We start from the raw sequence: 20,508 nt of genomic DNA on the forward strand, positions 1-20,508 counted from the left end.
CTCAGAGAACAAGATCGCTGTGATGTTAGCCTATTTTGTGTGTGCCGTCGAAATGGTACCGTGTTACATTTGTAGTGCCGGAGATGGTACCCTATTTCCTGTATAATAGTGCACTACTTTTAACCAGAGGCTATAAAGGGACTAGGCTGCCATCAGATGTGCCCTTGTGGTTCTGTTTGTGTTTCATGAAGCCAAAATGAAGCCAGATGACACCGAGGCCAATACAGATGGTTTACTGGCTTCATTTGATCCTTTATCTGCAGGACTATTGACATTCAGCGACGACAGCGCACAAGATTTATGTAGCTTATTTAGTCACCCTGTTGGCATTCTCTGTCACAGGGGGTTAAATGTAGTGTGTCAACCATGCATGTCTGGGCTGGTGTCTGATATAGGCCCACTTTAAAGGCTTCTGGAAATCTTTGCCTGATGCCACTCATAAAGGCTCCAACCACCTCTATTTTACGACCGAAGTCGATGTCCTGTACAGCTGTATAGTAGGTTCACAAAGCAGATATAATCTGTCATGAAGTGATTCTGTAAATGTTTGGTTCTGATACACTCTTTTAGGTTTTATCATTTGAGAAACTGTTAAATGTGATAAAAAATGAGACATTTGTTATTGGTGTGTTTGTCTTTGTTTCTGTACAGGGCCATTTACAAGCTGCTGGCTTCCAACGGTGAAGGAATCAGAGTTCAGGCACTCAAAGTCTTGGGCTACTTCCTCAAACACTTGCCCGCTAAGTAAGAACAACTAATATGTTGCTGTCACTTACCTTGTACTCTTGTCTGTAGGATATTATTAAGAATTGTCCGCACGTTTGGTCGCATAAAAGCACTTAATTCTGCCGTGGACATTAAAAGTATATTTCTTCCAGATTAAAGGACTCAGTTAGGCTCAGTCATTGATGTAATTATTTCTATTCTATAGTCATTTACCTTCAGGCAGCGAAAAGGGTTTTCAATTCAAAATGGCCTCTCCTCAGTTCTATATTTCTAAGAGCCAATCCCATCATGGAGATGAGTATCTACAGAGAAAAGGGTCTCATTCAGGTGGAGGTCGATATCTAATCCTCGTTCAGCCTGTGTACTGTAGTAAAATGAATAGCTGGTATTAAAGCCCTTTCTGTTTCTCTCTCTTTGGAGAGTAAATTGCCTCTAGTTGTGTAGAAGTGTTTAAGATAACAAATTAGCCACTCGTAAGCCTCCTTTGGTTCAGTGACCAATTAAGATGTCAGAGTCGAAAGACAACAACCCAGGATGAAATACAGTGCAGGTCTCATTGAGGCTCTATTTCCAATTCTACTGATTCCTTTTTGATCTCCCAAACTTTTGATCAGTGGTAGTACATATTCCCCAGCCTCATCCCTAGCCTCATCCCCAGCGTCATCCTCATCCCCTTCCTCAACCCTAGCCTCATCCTCAGCCCCAGTGCCCCCCCCCCAAAAAATAAAAATCACTATTTTTGTTGTTACGGGAACACAGTCCAGCTTTCAACTTTCTCTTGAAAGTTGGAATAGTAGAATTTCACAAGGTGCAATTTCTAAGTTGGATAGTGCATGATCAGTTTTCCTTGTCATGTCGTTCCCTGGCATACCTTAGAGAGCTATTTATAACTTGGCAGAAATGTCCAGATCAACTAGCCCATGTCAGCTACCATTTTTTAGCTAGGTGTTTTAGCCCATAGATGTTGTTGTAATGTCTGAGTCACAGAAATATCACATGAATACACATTGGACATGCTTTAAACCTGCAACATTTGCTCTGCACCCCATGAAAAAAAAAGAAGCAAAATTGCAGGAAATACTCTTTAAATTTGCAAAATTTTCTCTCCGCCGACAAGAGGTGACCAAACAGTTTGTCATAAACAGTACTTGTGCCCTTAGAAATCGACGTGGGCATGCGTGCGTGTGTAGAGGACGTTCCCTAATGCTGGAAGGGGGGCCTGAGGGAAAAAGTCTTAGACAGACTCTTTGCTGTCTGACTAATACTAGCTTCATCATCCCAGAATATGTACAGATGAGTGATACTCAGAGATGAAAGCTCTGAGGGATACTTGTCTTTGAAAGGTCCTGACAGGCCTCTGCAGGGTTGCTTTTTTTCCATGTCTTTCAGCTGTGTTCAAATGTGTTCTGTTGCACTGGTAAACTTACCCAAGCGGCGGTTCACTAACATTCATAGTCCGTGACTCACCCTATGGCTTCGGGAATTTTCCTTGTCTGTCCTCAACCAGTCCTTGACCGACAACCCAAAATGGAATATGTACTGCCCAACATTTTGGAAACATTGCTTGCTATACCATACAATGGTGCCAATTAATGCTTTTGTGAATTTATAGTTAACTGTCAAGTTACATTTTTTTTGCATGTAATTAAGTGCAACATGATACACTAATATACTGTGTGGATACAGGGATCAATGTGCTGGTACCAAATGTCAATGGATACTCACTGACCGTTTGACCCTTGACCTTTGTTCCAGGAGGAAGTCAGAGGTCATGCTGGGTCACGGGCTCTTCTCCCTGCTCAACGAGCGACTGATGCTCCACTCCAACCAGTTCAGCATGACAACCTACAACGTGCTCTTCGAGGTCAGTTAGTCCCTCCCTCGTCTCTTCCTTGCCGTGTATGTGTAGGAGAGTCTATAAGAAAATTTAGTAGTTGACATACGAAGCTATTTTCTCTTTGCCTCCCCCATAAATCCTAATACTAACTGCCCTCCATTTTGTATTTGCATTGGCTGATGATTTCCGTCACTGTATTAGTTCAATTATACATGCACTGATTACACATGAATTCATTCTGAGAAGACATTATTTAGATTAGAAGTGTTTTCTGAGTTATTTAACACTTTTATAGTTTGATTAAGTTGTATAGAACATGTAGTTAAACTCTAGTTTTCCTGTGGCCTGCGTCAGCTCTAGCTATTCTCCTTCTGTCTGGACCTGAATAGCATATCCCTGCTGAAAACATTTCAGTCCGTTTTGAATCAAGATGTTCTATTATTACCCATTGGTAATAACTTAACTCAAATGATGGTCATTTGTGTTAATGGATCTATGTTATAATGGCATACCAAGACTTTTAATGGACATTAATGCACACTATATTAAACTCCACAGGAATCATGGACCGGTTGTATCTGACCTTGTAAATGATGTATTTTGACACAGAAATATATGGGATTGTCAGGAGACACTGGGGGAATTTCATGTATTCCTCCTCTGCTGTTACTGTGAGATATTGTTGTCTTCGATTCGGCACTGATTCTTGTTACCTATTTCTTCTGTAAAGACTTGGTGACCACATACGAACATATGTGGATTTCTGTATGGCCCAATGTACCTCTTCCCTGGTGCTGTTAGTATGAGCTATAGATGCAGAAAAGTGTTTATGTAAATCTCATTTCTCCCTTTTCTGTGCAGATCCTGGTTGAATTGACTACGTGTGACTGTGGAATTGCAATGTGGAACTCATGTACTTCTTGGTGCTGTTACTATGAGCTATAGATTCACATAAAAGTGTTTATGGCTCTCCTCTATTTCTCCCTTTTCTTTTCTCCCCTCGTCTCTTCTTTCTCTCTCTCCTTCTCCGTAGATCCTGACCGAGCAGATCTGCACTCAAGTGATCCATAAACAGCATCCGGACCCAGACTCCAATGTGAAGATTGTCAACCCGCGTGAGTCACCCCTCGGCATCCCACCACTAAATAAATCACCTTTACCTACCGCTGCATGCTTGACCAGACCTAGAGAGCCTCCTCTCCCTTACGGCCGCTGCCAGTGTTATATACTGGCCAACAAATGTGGAGCATAAATTGAGGCTAAAAAACTATACTACTCAAACGGTATGTGATCATATACGATTAGGCTAATAGTGGCCGTGTTGGGCTATAAGATTCAGCTGGTACATTTTAAGTCAAATTTGTATTTATTTTTTATATATAATAAAAAAGAGTAGCTATTGAGAGAAAAAAACCTACTGAGAAGCTTTTTCCTACTTTAGAAACTCAACTGTCATTTTTCAAAAGTAGGTATTTGATCCATCCGGGAAATGACGCAACAAGCTTACATGGCAACTTAATATTTCAATAAGTTGATACACTATTGCATTATGTGGTGTTTCTAATAAGAGTTTAGAGGAACAGGAATTTATAGTTCAAAATGTATCTCACAGACCATTTTACAGTTTTTCTTGGCAATTAGAAACATTTAAAAAAATTATGTTTGAATTATGCAAAGGGGTTCTCATTTGATGTTTATCTTTTTAATATTCTGATAGTGTACACATACAGTAATTTAAAGTAATACTCCCAGAGATGTAGCTGTTTCCCGTTACTACCGGTGGCATATTTTCATATACATGCCTCATTAAGAGGGACAACGTCCATGCTTAGTTTCTGTTTGATGCAACGTAACAAGCTCATAGCAACCTCATTGCTTTGATCAATGTACTTGTCTCATTCTGTCCTCGTCTAGTATTTTCAGACCATTACTTACCTCTTAATTTCACATGCCAGCTCTCAAAACCTTTTCATATGTGCGAGAATCAACTTCCCCAGCTGTGGCGGAGAGGGGGAAAAGAACTGAGTCAGGCTGAAATCACAACCGAGGTTTACTTTAACCCTGCTCTAATCGTACAATTTAGCCTCGTGTGTGTGTGTGTGTGTGTGTGTGTGTTACATAGTCACACATTGATTAGCATAGGCCCTTTATTGTGGTAAAGGCATCCAGTCGTGTGCAGTGTAAAATAGAGACTATGTGCTTTTTGCATGTGAACTGAACACACTTTATGGGAGTTCTGAACCATGGGAGCACCATGGAGTCTGTTTCTCCTTTACTGTAGCTGCCTGCGTTCTCTTCTTGATGTTATCTGCTCTGAAGCCTCAAAATGGGCCTGATTGCAGTCTTTAGTAACGTCAGAGCGAATCAAACAAACTAAGGAAGTACCGTTTCCCTTAAATTAACTCCATGGAAAGAACCCAAGACCAAATGGGGGGGAAAAAGACCCCATACTCACATCTCTCCATACCCCAGTAACATGCAGAGGTCATTTTCTGGCAGTGAGAGTTCAGTGATTCATAATTTGATTGACTAAGTCGTATAGAAACAACAAACGTCTGGGCTGCGAGGGGTCCTTGTTGGTTACCATCGGTTACCACCAAGGTCCAAGACGACAAAGTGAAATCATAAACCCCCCCTTCCTGACTCAAGCTAAATGGACACTGACATAGTCTATATAATTCATCTAAACAGCCAGTCTCTTTAGGTTAACTAAATAAAGGGTTCCAGGAAGCCTGCATAGGACTCTGGCAGGCCTGGTACACAAACAAACAAACAAACACACAAACAAACACACACACACACACACACACACACACATCTCTGAGTTGAAACAATAGCAAACTTTGTTTGATCGTTTCCACCACATAGATGTTGAGGTGTCTGCTGACAGTCAAATCAAGATGGCTTGTGACACAATGAGATGTTGAGATGAATTGTCTGATTGTGTTGTTGAATTGTGGTCTGACTCTTATTCCCTCTGCAATTGATTTTTCATTTCAAAAATCCCTTATTTTTTTGCTATTTAGGATACACAATTTGAATCACTCATAGGGAGTATAATGAATTGTATTATTCAGTATCAATATTAAGATATTTTTAATTTTTTTAAATCAGTATTGTAGCATGTCACAATTTTCATACTACTTTCAAAACAATCAGAATTTATTTAAATTGATTCATTTATTTAAATTAATTCTCAGATTGTCTCTTGCTTTATCACGTCTTATTTGGTGAATCAGTATTAACAACTCCTTATTTTAATGAAGATATGATACTATGACAGACAACAGTCTGTTCTCTGCATTCCTCTGCTGACCGTCTGTTCTGTACGACCCGAGTCAGTAACCCTGCAGGCAAAGTAGTGGGTCTGTGTGTACTAAACCGTGTCAGACACCGTAACGGGGCATTAACAGAACGTGTTTTCCTGTGTTTTGACAGAGGTCCTGAAGGTGATCGCTGCCCTGCTGAAGAACTCTCCCCTCTCCCCAGAGAGCATGGAGGTGCGCAGGGTCTTCCTGTCAGACATGATCAAACTGTTCAATAACAGCAAAGAGAACAGGAGGTAAGGAACGTCTCAGCCCTGAAGTGTACTACCAAGTACACCACATTCTAGTACACTACATAGCACACTACGACAGGGTCTTCCTGTCAGACATGATCATGATCTGTTCAATAACAGCATATATAACAGGAGGTAAGGAACAACTCAGCCCTGGATTGGACTACTCTGCAATAGATTACCACTAAACAAGAACTGGGTTCAAATAGAATTTGAAATCATTTAAATACTTTGAGGGTTTGCTTGAGCCCGCCTGGAGTGCCAGGTGGGCGGAGCTTTGCAGTTTTGCGACTATTCCATTGGTTCAGTTGCGCCAGGCAACCTCAATCAAGCGCAATCAATCCACTCTAGGGAGTATTTGAAAGGAAACAAATACTATTTGAACCCAGGTCTGCACCAATAGCACTTCAATACAGCCCTCTGGTTGAGTTCAGTACATGTAATCGGACAGGGGATGTATGCCAGAAAAACATCTCCCAGTTCCTCATGCTGGCGCCGTGCTGGGGCTTTACTGCAGTGAGGCCAACAAGCTTTGTCCTTCATATGCTCAGAGTACAGGATGTTTTCAAATGTTTGTGTTATGTTTGTGTGTATGCACGCACATGCAATACAGTTTCTTCGGAGCGCTCATATCTGTGTGTGTTTGTGTGTGCCTATCAGGAGCCTGCTGCAGTGCTCGGTGTGGCAGGATTGGATGCTCTCTCTGTGCTTCATCAACCCCAAGAGCAGCGAGGAGCAGAAGGTCACTGAGATGGTGTACGCCATCTTCCGCATCCTGCTCTACCACGCCATCAAGTACGAGTGGGGCGGCTGGCGCGTGTGGGTGGACACCCTGTCCATCACCCACTCCAAGGTCAGAGAGCTCATTAACCCCGTCAGACGGTCAACCAAACTCTGTCTCACGGAGAGCACCAGGGCTTCTGGATAGGTTTCTACACGTCTCTGTGGATTGTCGACTCTTTCTCTTGCTCTTCCAATCTATTTGTTCTCTCTCTTCTCTTTTTAACTACGTCATTTTCTCTTTTTCATCACACACACTCCCCGCTCTCATTAACTCTCCTCTTACTTTCTCTCTCTTTCTTTAGCACGCTGAAATTAGACTCCACTCACCTCGCTGCCCTTTCTCCTACCTCAGCTTCTCCAGGGCGCTCAGCCGTCAAGATCTATCTCAACTCTCTATCCAACCAGTCAGGGGCTTCCTTTTTTAAGTTTGATCCTGACATAATAACAGTCTCAGAGGAAATGTCCAAAGATCCCTCCTATCCTCAATGACCCACTCATAGATTAATAGTGACTGACTAACAGAGAAGTGCCTCTCTCTCGGTGCCCGTCAGATCCAGCCTGGTGGATATCTTGTGCTGATTATGATGTGAAAACGGCAGTGTGCTGGCTTAATGGAATCTGTTCTTTTTCCTCTTCCATCCCTTCTAGTCATGTATTTATGTATTGAGTTCCCCACTCTAGTTAAACATAAACTGCCGGCTCTTCTTATTTCAGAAACTCAATTTAAAAAAAAGGCTGTTTAAAAATGAATTGTTGATATTGGATTACGGAGCCAGGTTCCAAGGCAGTGAAGTAATTTGGTCGGTGTCGGATTGTGGTGTGGGTGGCTTATTAAGCTTGGCATATTGGAGGTTGGTTGAGGGAAACGAGGCTTTTTTTGTGTTGCGGTGGATGTCTATGGAGTTTTGAGGATGTAGTGATGGATAAAGGCCACTAGGGGTCACAGTTACACCATTTGGCTCTTTCTCTCTCCTTAGGACTGAAGTTGGTTGGCTTGGTTGCACAGTATTTGCGAGACCAAAACCTCAAGCCTGTCCGTGTGTACCCAACCTAAAGGTTGTATGCGAAAAAATAACTGTGTCTCTAGTATCATATCTGACTGAAGGATTTCTCATATAATTGTTAAGGACAGTGCTGAGTTAATATGTAGTTGTGGAGACGTGGGGAAGAAAAACCAAAGAAAGCTACAAAATGACATCACCGCCAATTCTGGCTAGACTGTTCCAAATGGTTCTGCTGCCGTTTCTGCATTTTTGCCTTGGGACTTTAAGTGTCTTATCGTGACAGGCATTTTTCAGTCATTTCCTTTTTGTGATGTCATTTTGTACTAAAGCTGTTCATAGACAAATGATAGGGACTATTTCACTTCAGAGTTTTACACAAGCTTAAACATCAAATCACGATGATTGCTTTCTACACTGTAGACTAACAGTAAATACACAGCATTTATTCACGAGACCTTTAAAACATGTTATTTTTTCCATGAAAGCACACCATGAATGATTCTTCACATATTTATTGATATATTGTATATGAAAGAATAGTTTTGCAGAAACATTACCCTTTTAAATGAGCTGGGAGCGGATGCGAAGACACATGTTAAAAGTCATAGGCTTGTCCAATTGACATCAGTCCTGTGCAGTACAAAATAAACCCAAAGTGAGTGTTTATTTGTAAATAACACCTTGTGTGTTTAGGGTTGTGTGTCGCCCCGAGCTTATTGCTGTAGCACGTTGCACATGGCCACAATCACACGCTGCTCTGTAGTTTCACTTTACGACACTGCCATACCAGCCGCTGTGCAGAAATGTGTGCGACTGAGTAGAGGAGTTGATCATTCTCTTCAGTACTGGACAGATGGTAATTGCCCTTTTCCCATAATTGCACAAGATTAATGCTCTCGCTGCTTAGCTCTGTTTACAGTGCCCCAGCACTAATCTAAAAACAGCACCCCACACACACACACACACACACACACACACACAGACAGAGGGTCCCATGCAGTCTTTGAATTGAGGAGGTGCGGCGGGCGCTAGCCATCCAGATACAGCATTTGCTATAAAAAAAAATCCTGGAGAAACTCAATTGCAATTTTATTGTCCGGTTTGATAGATTTCCTGCCACCTCTGTAGCACCAGAGCTGTTTGTCACTGTTGCTCTCTCCTCCCACGGCTGCAGGGTGTGTGTGTGTGTGTCTGTGTGTGTGTGTCTACCACTCTCTCCCTCTACCCACACACATTGTCTCCTCCTTCGCTCTGAGGTTTCTAGAAAGCCTATTCTGAACACATTGAATATTCATCCTGAGCTGCACCTCAACAATCAGAGAAACAAGGCCTCATCAATTTAACCAGCCCACCGGGAGCATCCTGATAAATACAGACACGCATTCAGAAGTATCTACATACTGTATACACACACCTTCTGCTATGCATCTAAGCCTCTATTCATTTCATGTTTTATATGCAGTTTGGAACACATTGTGTACATTACGCAATTGAAAAGAAGTGCCTCTGTTTCTTATGGGAATTTTTATGAAAATGGAATAAATTAATTTATACATTTCCCACAAAAATAACGCTGTTTTTTTTAAGTCAAATGATTTCTTATTACATGAACACTGAATCCCGTATCACTGATGTATTACTTACATTATTACAGTGAAATCACCTCTGCCTAATGTAATGCTCTTTTAAAATCTATAATTCTGCTTAAATAAGGTGATACTAGACATTTCACTTCTAGCCTCTTTTGAATCCTAATGACCAAACCTGTACACGACAGTGGTGGAGAAGACCGGGTTAGTAGTGAGGTACATGAACTGTACTACAGTATATTTAACATGGCTAGAGGGCGATAGAGAAGACCGGGTTAGTAGTGAGGTACATGAACTGTACTACAGTATATTTAACATGGCTAGAGGGCGATAGAGAAGACCGGGTTAGTAGTGAGGTACATGAACTGTACTACAGTATATTTAACATGGCTAGAGGGCGATAGAGAAGACCGGGTTAGTAGTGAGGTACATGAACTGTACTACAGTATATTTAACATGGCTAGAGGGCGATAGAGAAGACCGGGTTAGTAGTGAGGTACATGAACTGTACTACAGTATATTTAACATGGCTAGAGGGCGATAGAGAAGACCGGGTTAGTAGTGAGGTACATGAACTGTACTACAGTATATTTAACATGGCTAGAGGGCGATAGAGAAGACCGGGTTAGTAGTGAGGTACATGAACTGTACTACAGTATATTTAACATGGCTAGAGGGCGATAGAGAAGACCGGGTTAGTAGTGAGGTACATGAACTGTACTACAGTATATTTAACATGGCTAGAGGGCGATAGAGAAGACCGGGTTAGTAGTGAGGTACATGAACTGTACTACAGTATATTTAACATGGCTAGAGGGCGATAGAGAAGACCGGGTTAGTAGTGAGGTACATGAACTGTACTACAGTATATTTAACATGGCTAGAGGGCGATAGAGAAGACCGGGTTAGTAGTGAGGTACATGAACTGTACTACAGTATATTTAACATGGCTAGAGGGCGATAGAGAAGACCGGGTTAGTAGTGAGGTACATGAACTGTACTACAGTATATTTAACATGGCTAGAGGGCGATAGAGAAGACCGGGTTAGTAGTGAGGTACATGAACTGTACTACAGTATATTTAACATGGCTAGAGGGCGATAGAGAAGACCGGGTTAGTAGTGAGGTACATGAACTGTACTACAGTATATTTAACATGGCTAGAGGGCGATAGAGAAGACCGGGTTAGTAGTGAGGTACATGAACTGTACTACAGTATATTTAACATGGCTAGAGGGCGATAGAGAAGACCGGGTTAGTAGTGAGGTACATGAACTGTACTACAGTATATTTAACATGGCTAGAGGGCGATAGAGAAGACCGGGTTAGTAGTGAGGTACATGAACTGTACTACAGTATATTTAACATGGCTAGAGGGCGATAGAGAAGACCGGGTTAGTAGTGAGGTACATGAACTGTACTACAGTATATTTAACATGGGGGCGATAGAGAAGACCGGGTTAGTAGTGAGGTACATGAACTGTACTACAGTATATTTAACATGGCTAGAGGGCGATAGAGAAGACCGGGTTAGTAGTGAGGTACATGAACTGTACTACAGTATATTTAACATGGCTAGAGGGCGATAGAGGGAGATTTTCACAAATTGCTTCCATCTTTCCTTGCCTGCCCAGACTGAGCTAAAGCAGCACTAGTCTAGATGACACCAGTTCAGGTGACTTCCAGATGTCCCTGTAGTCTGCTGCAGACTCCTGAATGGTCACCTGGGATAATATGAAATGATGTGATTGGACCACTGGGACCTGCTGGGTGACTTTAGATGCAACTGGACATGTATGACTGTCTGGCAGATCCTGTGTGTGTTAGCAGTCAAAGGTCACGCCTGTGTAACTGTTGGTTGTGTGGGGTGAGTGCACATGTGTATATAAAGTATGATGAATGCACACCTTTCTGTATGAATGAACCAACATGTTAGCAGCGTGTGTGTGCGCGCCCATGTGTGTACACAAATGTGTGTGTCCTTTATCTGAGCCAGAGCAGCAGCAGGCTTTGTGCTGCAGTGTGAGCAGACCAGGCAGATGTTTCTGCAGGTGGGCCTGCTGACACCACACACACACACACACACACACACACACAATGCCTTTCTCCCAGCTCTGCACACAAATGAGTTGGATTTGAGGAAGATTTCTAAATCAGTCATCAGTGTGTGAAGGACTCCGTATCCTTCTAGCGTCAACAGTCGGCTTCTCTGTAGCATCCACCTTGTGGAAATGATGACATCAGACATTAACAGATGAAGAGACATTAGTGCAGGAGTGCTTGTGAAGCAGAAGAAGCCAGATGAGGCTTTCAGATATCGTCCTGTTTGAATCATGTCTATTTGTACCCTTTTATTAGATCAATAGCCGCTTGTACACATTACAAACTGTGTGTTTACTCTAATGTGGACGCTAGTTCTCTACTAGCAGCAGTTCACAAGACACAAGGGAGTATGGATCCACAGTACAAAGCCTCCCAGTATTGAGACTCAACATGTTGAGATGTAGCCTCTAGACTCTCTCTATTGTTCAGCCTTAATGCAGAGATGGACACATCGACAACTCCACAAAGGAGAGGGAAGTACAGGACATGGAGAACATTGACCAGGGCTGCGCACATGCACGGATACACACACACACACACACACACACACACACACACAATACGGTCTACAGGACTTCTCATAGGGTAAACTGTAGGCCTAGTGTGTGTTGTATAGAAGTTCCACAGTGCTGAGGCTGAGCAGTGGGAGTTATTGGGATATCTACGTATTACCTTAGTTTCCCTAAACAAATGAGACTGTATCTGGTCCTACTTAGAATTGTCTGGTGGCCCACCTGTGGACTCTGTCCCATAGCTTGGGAACACAACTATGTGAGCTATAGGAGGACAATGTAACTGTCTGGCTGTCCTTAACCATGTGGTCTTAATGGACGCCCTTCTGGTTCCCAAAGACATCACCAGTCAGTGCTCTGCTCGGATTCCTGCTTCACATGATCAGGGGAAAATGATCTAGGAAAGGAGGGAGAGAGAGAGAAAGGGAGAAGAAGAAAAAGAAAGGGGGAGAAGGAGGAAAAAGAGAGAGAGCAAAACAGTGAAAGGAAGAGTTCTGTCCAGGGTTCCGTCCAGGCAGGACTGCGGCAGGCAGAGAGACAGACGACATTGATTTGGGAGGAGGGAGGAATTGCATTTAGCTAATTGGATTAGAGCCGCGCTGGCTTTCCCCATTTCCCCTTTGTTTTGTGGTCGCCGCCTATCTATTGATCTCAATGGGACTCCCAGGTCCTAACCTGCTATAGGGGGTCTCCCTGGACCAGTGGTGAGCCACCCAGCCTCACACCATACAGCCTGCGGTCTGGGGCCCAGACTGATCTCTGAACAGTTGTTAAATGGGCTAAGAGAAGGATGGAGGACTGCAGCCAAACCCTGCATTGCATTCAGGTTCCAGATTGGTCTGCGTTGGGATGTCAGTTTGTATTATGTTGAGTTGAAATGGATTGGAATACAGTTTGTTTACAGGTGGAGTGTTTAGAGGGATATTGAAATTTGATAACCTATGTTTTTTTTCAGTTTGTCATTTTTGTTGTTGTTTTTAATGCTATTTGTAAGGTCAATTTGCAGCGCTGTATGATTTGTCTATAGACAGCGCGTCCAGCTAATAGCTGTCAGGTTAGAATAGCCTGCACTGTTTTCCTACACTACCATAAAAATGTTCCATACCCTTAACCAAGACGTGGACTAGAATTAAATTAGACCAGATCGGCTAAACTGATGCCTTGGCCACCCAGTGCTGCTGGTCTCTTATCGTAGCTCTATGCTAACCACTGTTTTGAATACAGTACAGTACTCCCATTCTAATGGTAATTCAATCTTTATAGAAACCCATTTAAGGCCAACATGCATCATTTGAATGTACTGCATCGCAGTGTGACGTTATTCCACTGACTAACCACTCCAGTGTAGTTTCCATATGGTCATACTGCTCTACTTTGAATGCAATGCAGCATGTTTTTAATTGGTAAAAAATGCTAAATGTCAAATGAAGCAGAAACTAATGGGGAAGGGGGGAGGAGGAGAAGGCTAAGTCACTAGACTGTGATCGTTAAACCGGAGAGAGAAGGCTAAGTCACTAGACTGTGATCGTTAAACCGGAGAGAGAAGGCTAAGTCACTAGACTGTGAACGTTAAACCGGAGAGAGAAGGCTAAGTCACTAGACTGTGATCGTTAAACCGGAGAGAGAAGGCTAAGTCACTAGACTGTGAACGTTAAACCGGAGAGAGAAGGCTAAGTCACTAGACTGTGATCGTTAAACCGGAGAGAGAAGGCTAAGTCACTAGACTGTGATCGTTAAACCGGAGAGAGAAGGCTAAGTCACTAGACTGTGATGGTTAAACCGGAGAGAGAAGGCTAAGTCACTAGACTGTGAACGTTAAACCGGAGAGAGAAGGCTAAGTCACTAGACTGTGATCGTTAAACCGGAGAGAGAAGGCTAAGTCACTAGACTGTGGTCGTTAAACCGGAGAGAGAAGGCCGTTACTATCGGTGAGGAGGGAGGAGAAGGCTAAGTCACTAGACTGTGGTCGTTAAACCGGAGAGAGAAGGCCGTTACTATCGGTGAGGAGGGAGGAGAAGGCTAAGTCACTAGACTGTGGTCGTTAAACCGGAGAGAGGACGTTACTATCGGTGCGTTTAGAAAGGCCTCTTTACTTTTCTACTCTGAGAAAACAGATATGGATTAACAATCACAGCTAACCCAGTACCAGAAGATTAATGACCAGCCTTGTAGCCATCTAATTTAGAACATTAATGACTAACGCCTAATTAATTACAAATTCTCTCGCTCTCTCTCTCTCGCTCTCTCTCGCTCTCTCTCGCTCTCTCTCGCTCTCTCTCGCTCTCTCTCGCTCTCTCTCGCTCTCTCTCGCTCTCTCTCGCTCTCTCTCGCTCTCTCTCGGTCTCGCTCTCTCTCGGTCTCGCTCTCTCTCGGTCTCGTTCTCTCTCGGTCTCGCTCTCTCTCGGTCTCGCTCTCTCTCGGTCTCGGTCTCTCTCTCTCTCTCGGTGTCTCTCTCTCTCGGTGTCTCTCTCTCTCTCTCCCTCTCGGTGTCTCTCTCTCTCGGTGTGTCTCTCTCTCTCTCTCGGTGTCTCTCTCTCTCTCTCTCTCTCTCTCGGTGTCTCTCTCTCTCTCTCGGTGTCTCTCTCTCTCTCTCTCTCTCGGTGTCTCTCTCTCTCTCTCTCTCTCTCTCTCGGTGTCTCTCGCTCTCTCTCTCTGTCTCTCTCTCTCTCTGTGTCTCTCTCTCTCTCTCTGTGTCTCTCTCTCTCTCTCGGTGTCTCTCTCTCTCTCTCTCGGTGTCTCTCTCTCTCTCTCTCTCTCGGTCTCTCTCTCTCTCTCTCTCTCTCTCTCGGTGTCTCTCTCTCTCTCTCGGTGTCTCTCTCTCTCTCTCGGTGTCTCTCTCTCTCTCTCGGTGTCTCTCTCTCTCTCTCGGTCTCTCTCTCTCTCTCTCTCTCTCTCTCGGTGTCTCTCTCTCTCTCTCGGTGTCTCTCTCTCTCTCTCGGTGTCTCTCTCTCTCTCTCGGTGTCTCTCTCTCTCTCTCGGTGTCTCTCTCTCTCTCTCGGTGTGTCTCTCTCTCTCTCTCGGTGTGTCTCTCTCTCTCTCTCGGTGTGTCTCTCTCTCTCTCTCGGTGTGTCTCTCTCTCTCTCTCTCGGTGTCTCTCTCTCTCTCGGTGTCTCTCTCTCTCGGTGTCTCTCTCTCTCTCTCGGTCTCTCTCGGTGTCTCTCTCTCTCTCTCGGTCTCTCTCGGTGTCTCACTCGGTCTCTCTCTCTCTCTCTCTCTCTCTCTCTCTCGGTCTGTCTCTCTCGGTCTCTCTCTCGGTCTCTCTCTCTCTCTAGGTCTCTCTCTCGGTCTCTCTCTCTCTCTCTCTCTCTCTCTCTCTCTCTGTGTCTCTCTATCTCTCTCTCTCTGTGTCTCTCTCTCTCTCTCTCTCGGTCTCTCTCTCGGTCTCTAAATGTTCTTAGTTAAAAGCAGAGTAGATGATCTAGTTTGGATATATTTTCTCCCTCTTTACTCCCCTTTGACTTTCTGTCCTCAGAGCCACAGTGATTAATGCAGAGCCTTAAATTAGGAGAGTGATGATTTGCCGATGACACACGGACGCTGTTCAACAGACACACTTTACAGTATCTACTAACTCATCTATGACTGCTAACATGGATGGGTGATGGTCTCTTCCTCAAATGCCACAGCAGATAATTGTCCTCTATTGACTCCCAGATGGTGACGAGATGATACTCTGTCACTGACCCTCAGGCAATGGGGGTGGCAGGTAGCCTAGTGGTTAAGAGCATTGGGCCAGTAACCCGAAAGGTCACTGGTTTGACTCCCCGAGCCGACTAAGTGAAAAATCTAGCAATGTGCCCTTGAGCAAGGCACTTAACCCAAATTGCTCCTGTAAGTCGCTCTGGATAAATTACTAAAATGTAAAAAATATATTATCTACGTAGCTAAAATCTGGTCTAAAGTTCTGCTGAAAGACTACAATGTAAAAAATCTATCCATGTAGCTAAAATCTGGTCTAAAGTTTGTTGTAAGGCCCCACATGGCGCCTGTCAAATGAAGCTAATGCTTTGCTTTCTTTGTTGTTTATGTTTGCAGGTGACCTTTGAGCAGCACAAGGAGAACCTGGCCCGTATGTTCCGTCAGTACCAGAGACTGGGCTCCGAGGGCGATGCAGATGGTATCCGGACCATTTCCGGGGCCAGCCGAGACTCTGAGATTCTGGGCCAGCTCCGGACCAACAGGGATCAGGGGGAGGAGACTGCCCCCTCCACCATGATCGAGCTCACCATTGACCCAGAGGGGGTCCCCCAGAACCAGGAGTCCCCCAACACTACCCCTCCCTCAGCAACCTCAGCATCTGCTTCTACCCCCAGCCCTCCAGAGAGAGAAGGAGATAGAAGTCAGAGGGGTCAAGCACCCATAACTGTGTCCAACATGCTGGCCAGAGCTGAAGAAGAAGAAGAGGAGGAGGAGGAACTACAGCAGGTCCAGAATCAGATCTCTGAGGATCAGAGAGGAGGTGCTGGTGACAGAGCTGAAGCTACTCCACAGGAGACTGAAGCTAAACTTACTGGGGATAAAGTCAGCAGTAAGACTGTTGAGGCCATGGCTGTGACTGAGACAGCCACAGACAAGACTGATGAAGCTGCAGCAGCTAGCACAGCTGAAACAGACGAAGCGACCAGGCCAGAAACTGAAGACGCGAAGGTGGCTAAATCAGAAACATGCGACGATGCTAAAACGTCTGATACCGACAAAGTAATTAGACCTCAAACGGATGGAGAGAAGGGGTCAGAAACGCACAGCTGCAAAGCCTCCAACGTTCTTATGTCTGAAGATTCCCTGAACGAACCCAAGGAACCGGAACTGGCAAAGCGACCTGAGGAACAGGTCTCTGCTGCCATCTCGGCCTGCCAGGAGGGGTCAGCGGTCGGGGCTTCTGTCCAGTCAGTCAGTGACCAGGTCCGACCCAGCTCCACCGACGACAGCATGGAGGAATCCTCTTTTGTCTCCGCCGCTGGTGGAGAGGAGGAAGAAAAGGAGGAAGAGGAGGTGAAGACAGAGGAGGTTGTAGTTGAGGAGGAGAAGATGGAAGAGGTTAAAGCAGAGGAGATCAAGACGGAGGTTAAAACTGGAAAGGAGAAGGAAGAGGAGAGTGTTGCCGAGGTCACAAAGTCAGCAGTGGAAAGTCAAGCCACACCACCTGCTTCTGTACCTGAGGAGAGTCCGACACAACCCCCTAAAATGGAGGAGATTGACCTTGACCCGTCTGCACCAGGCACCGACCCCACCAGCACAGAGCCAGCACGGCAGCCTTTAGAATCCACAACATCACCCCCTTCAGCCCTGGAGGCCATACTACCAGCAGCAGTAGGGGCCACTGTCTCTAAATCTGACACCCCACAGGTTGTGGCACCAGCAGAGGCCCCCAGCACCAAGGCGGTCCAGCCAGAAGCCCCACAGGCCACAGAGGCCCCCAGCACCAGGACTGATACCTCTCCGAAGGTAGCCACTGCTACTGCTGTGGAGGCAGGGAAAGACAGTGCAGCAGAGGGCCCTGGCTCTGCCACCAAGACCAAAGAGATCCACATTGCCAGGCTGGATGTGTCCAGTGTGGCCTCAGACACAGAGAGACTGGCTCTAAAGGAGACCTCCACACCTGTATGTCATCACTGCTTTCATCTATTTACTGGTCTTGTGTCTTTCACGAAAAGTGCTTTATAATATACAGTATGTACGTGGGTATGGCTATATGGCTTCAGCTAATCCTGTTTATATTTATATGGCTAATGCTGAAGCCAAAGCTAATCCTGTTTATATTTGTATGGCTAATGCTGAAGACAAAGCTAATCCTGTTTATATTTATATGGCTAATGCTGAAGACAAAGCTAATCCTGTTTATATTTGTATGGCTAATGCTGAAGACAAAGCTAATCCTGTTTATATTTGTATGGCTAATGCTGAAGACAAAGCTAATCCTGTTTATATTTGTATGGCTAATGCTAAAGCCAAAGCTAATCCTGTTTATATTTGTATGGCTAATGCTGAAGACAAAGCAAATCCTGTTTATATTTATATGGCTAATGCTAAAGCCAAAGCTAATCCTGTTTATATTTATATGGCTAATGCTAAAGACAAAGCTAATCCTGTTTATATTTATATGGCTAATGCTGAAGCCAAAGCTAATCCTGTTTATATTTACATGGCTAATGCTAAAGACAAAGCTAATCCTGTTTATATTTGTATGGCTAATGCTGAAGACAAAGCTACTCCTTAGCTTAAGCCAATCCTGTTTATATATATATGGCTAATGCTAATGCTGCTGCTAACCGTCTTGAGTGCTGTACCACAGGAAGTTCCTCAGGGCGACGCGGCTGCAGCCGGTGCCTCAGGAGGCCAGGCCAGAGAGAGCAGCTCCTCCGCTCGCTCCACCATGTTCCGTATTCCAGAGTTCCGTTGGTCTCACATGCACCAGCGCCTGCTCACAGACCTGCTCTTCTCCATTGAGACTGACGTGCAGATGTGGAGGAGGTAAAGGAGGGGAATTGGTTGAAATACATGGAGAATTGCATAGCATTTTGATCTGATTTCTAACACTAGAATGGTTGCCGGACAGGCGACTTTCCAACTCACTGTACCAACTTGCTGTAAATGAGAATGTGCTCTCAGTCAACTTACCTTGTAAAATTAGGGTTGAAAAAAAACTCAGAGAAGTTTAAACAGAATAGATCAATGGTAATCTATGGTAAGACCTGAAAATGGTTGTCTAGCGATGATCAACAACCAACTTGACAGAGCTTGAATAATTTTGAAAAGAATAATGGGCAAATGTTGTACAATTCAGGTGTGTAAAGCTCTTAGAGACTTACCCAGAAAGACTCACGAGTGTAATCGCTGCCAAAAGGTGCTTCTACAAAGTGTTGACAAGGGAGCGTGAATACTTATGTCAATTAGATATTTTTGTATTTCATTTTCAATAAATTAGGAAACATTTAAAAAAAAAAATGTTTCCGTTTGTCTATATAGGATATTGTGTCTAGATGGGTGATGGGAAAAAATCTATTTAATCCATTTTGAATTCAGGCTGTAACACAACAAAATGTGGAATATTTCAAGGGGTATGAATACATTCTGAAGGCATTGATTGTGTTGTACATTGATTCAATGGTTATAATGTTTAGCTTCTATGTACCTCTGTGTAATTTGTGCCCGTCTCCTCTCTCCCAGTCACTCCACTAAGACGGTGATGGACTTTGTGAACAGCAGTGAGAATGTGGTGTTTGTCCACAACACAGTGCACCTCATCTCTCAGGTGGTGGACAACCTCATCATGGCCTGTGGAGGCATCTTGCCCCTGCTTTCTGCTGCCACATCCTCCTCAGTGAGAGACACTGTCTGTCTGGCTGTTGTGTCGGTCTGTCTGGCTGTTGTGTCGGTCTGTCTGGCTGTTGTGTCGGTCTGTCTGGCTGTTGTGTCGGTCTGTCTGGCTGTTGTGTCGGTCTGTCTGCCTGGCTGTTGTGTCGGTCTGTCTGTCTGGCTGTTGTGTCGGTCTGTCTGTCTGGCTGTTGTGTCGGTCTGTCTGTCTGGCTGTTGTGTCGGTCTGTCTGGCTGGCTGTTGTGTCGGTCTGTCTGGCTGGCTGTTGTGTCGGTCTGTCTGTGTCTGTCTGTGTCTGTGTGTGTGTGTCTGTGTGTGTCTGTGTGTGTCTGTGTGTGTGTCTGTGTGTGTGTCTCTGTGTGTGTCTCTGTGTGTGTCTGTGTGTGTGTCTGTGTGTGTGTCTGTGTGTGTGTCTCTGTGTGTGTCTCTGTGTGTGTCTCTGTGTGTGTCTGTGTGTGTGTCTGTGTGTGTGTCTCTGTGTGTGTCTCTGTGTGTGTCTCTGTGTGTGTCTGTCTCTGTGTGTGTCTGTCTCTGTGTGTCTGTCTCTGTGTGTCTGTCTCTGTGTGTCTGTCTCTGTGTGTCTGTCTCTGTGTGTCTGTCTCTGTGTGTCTGTCTCTGTGTGTCTGTCTCTGTGTGTGTGTGTCTGTCTCTGCGTGTGTGTGTGTCTGTCTCTGCGTGTGTGTGTGTGTCTGTCTCTGCGTGTGTGTGTGTGTCTGTCTCTGCGTGTGTGTGTGTGTCTGTCTCTGCGTGTGTGTGTGTGTCTGTCTCTGCGTGTGTGTGTGTGTCTGTCTCTGCGTGTGTGTGTGTGTCTGTCTCTGCGTGTGTGTGTGTGTCTGTCTCTGCGTGTGTGTGTGTGTGTCTGTCTCTGCGTGTGTGTGTGTGTGTCTGTCTCTGCGTGTGTGTGTGTGTGTCTGTCTCTGCGTGTGTGTGTGTGTGTCTGTCTCTGCGTGTGTGTGTGTGTCTGTCTCTGCGTGTGTGTGTGTGTCTGTCTCTGCGTGTGTGTGTGTGTCTGTCTCTGCTTGTGTGTGTCTGTCTGTCTCTGCGTGTGTGTGTCTGTCTCTGCGTGTGTGTCTGTCTCTG

The 20,508-nt window shown here is 44.7% G+C and overlaps 1 protein-coding gene across 5 annotated transcripts in view; it reads left to right on the top strand.

The window, feature by feature from the left end:
- Positions 1 to 20,508, top strand: part of LOC110533189 (lipopolysaccharide-responsive and beige-like anchor protein) — a 388,104-nt gene that overhangs the window by 83,822 nt on the left and 283,774 nt on the right. For all 5 annotated transcript variants that reach the window (XM_036933632.1, XM_036933634.1, XM_036933635.1 and 2 more), the window contains exons 18-25: positions 652 to 744; positions 2,482 to 2,590; positions 3,597 to 3,678; positions 6,002 to 6,125; positions 6,783 to 6,975; positions 16,149 to 17,714; positions 18,406 to 18,584; positions 19,281 to 19,434. In XM_036933632.1, the coding sequence (XP_036789527.1) occupies positions 652 to 744; positions 2,482 to 2,590; positions 3,597 to 3,678; positions 6,002 to 6,125; positions 6,783 to 6,975; positions 16,149 to 17,714; positions 18,406 to 18,584; positions 19,281 to 19,434 (2,500 nt within the window). The remainder of the gene's footprint in view (positions 1 to 651; positions 745 to 2,481; positions 2,591 to 3,596; positions 3,679 to 6,001; positions 6,126 to 6,782; positions 6,976 to 16,148; positions 17,715 to 18,405; positions 18,585 to 19,280; positions 19,435 to 20,508) is intronic.

The sequence above is a fragment of the Oncorhynchus mykiss genome, chromosome 10 (assembly GCF_013265735.2).
Source record: "Oncorhynchus mykiss isolate Arlee chromosome 10, USDA_OmykA_1.1, whole genome shotgun sequence".
Taxonomy (NCBI): domain Eukaryota; kingdom Metazoa; phylum Chordata; class Actinopteri; order Salmoniformes; family Salmonidae; genus Oncorhynchus; species Oncorhynchus mykiss.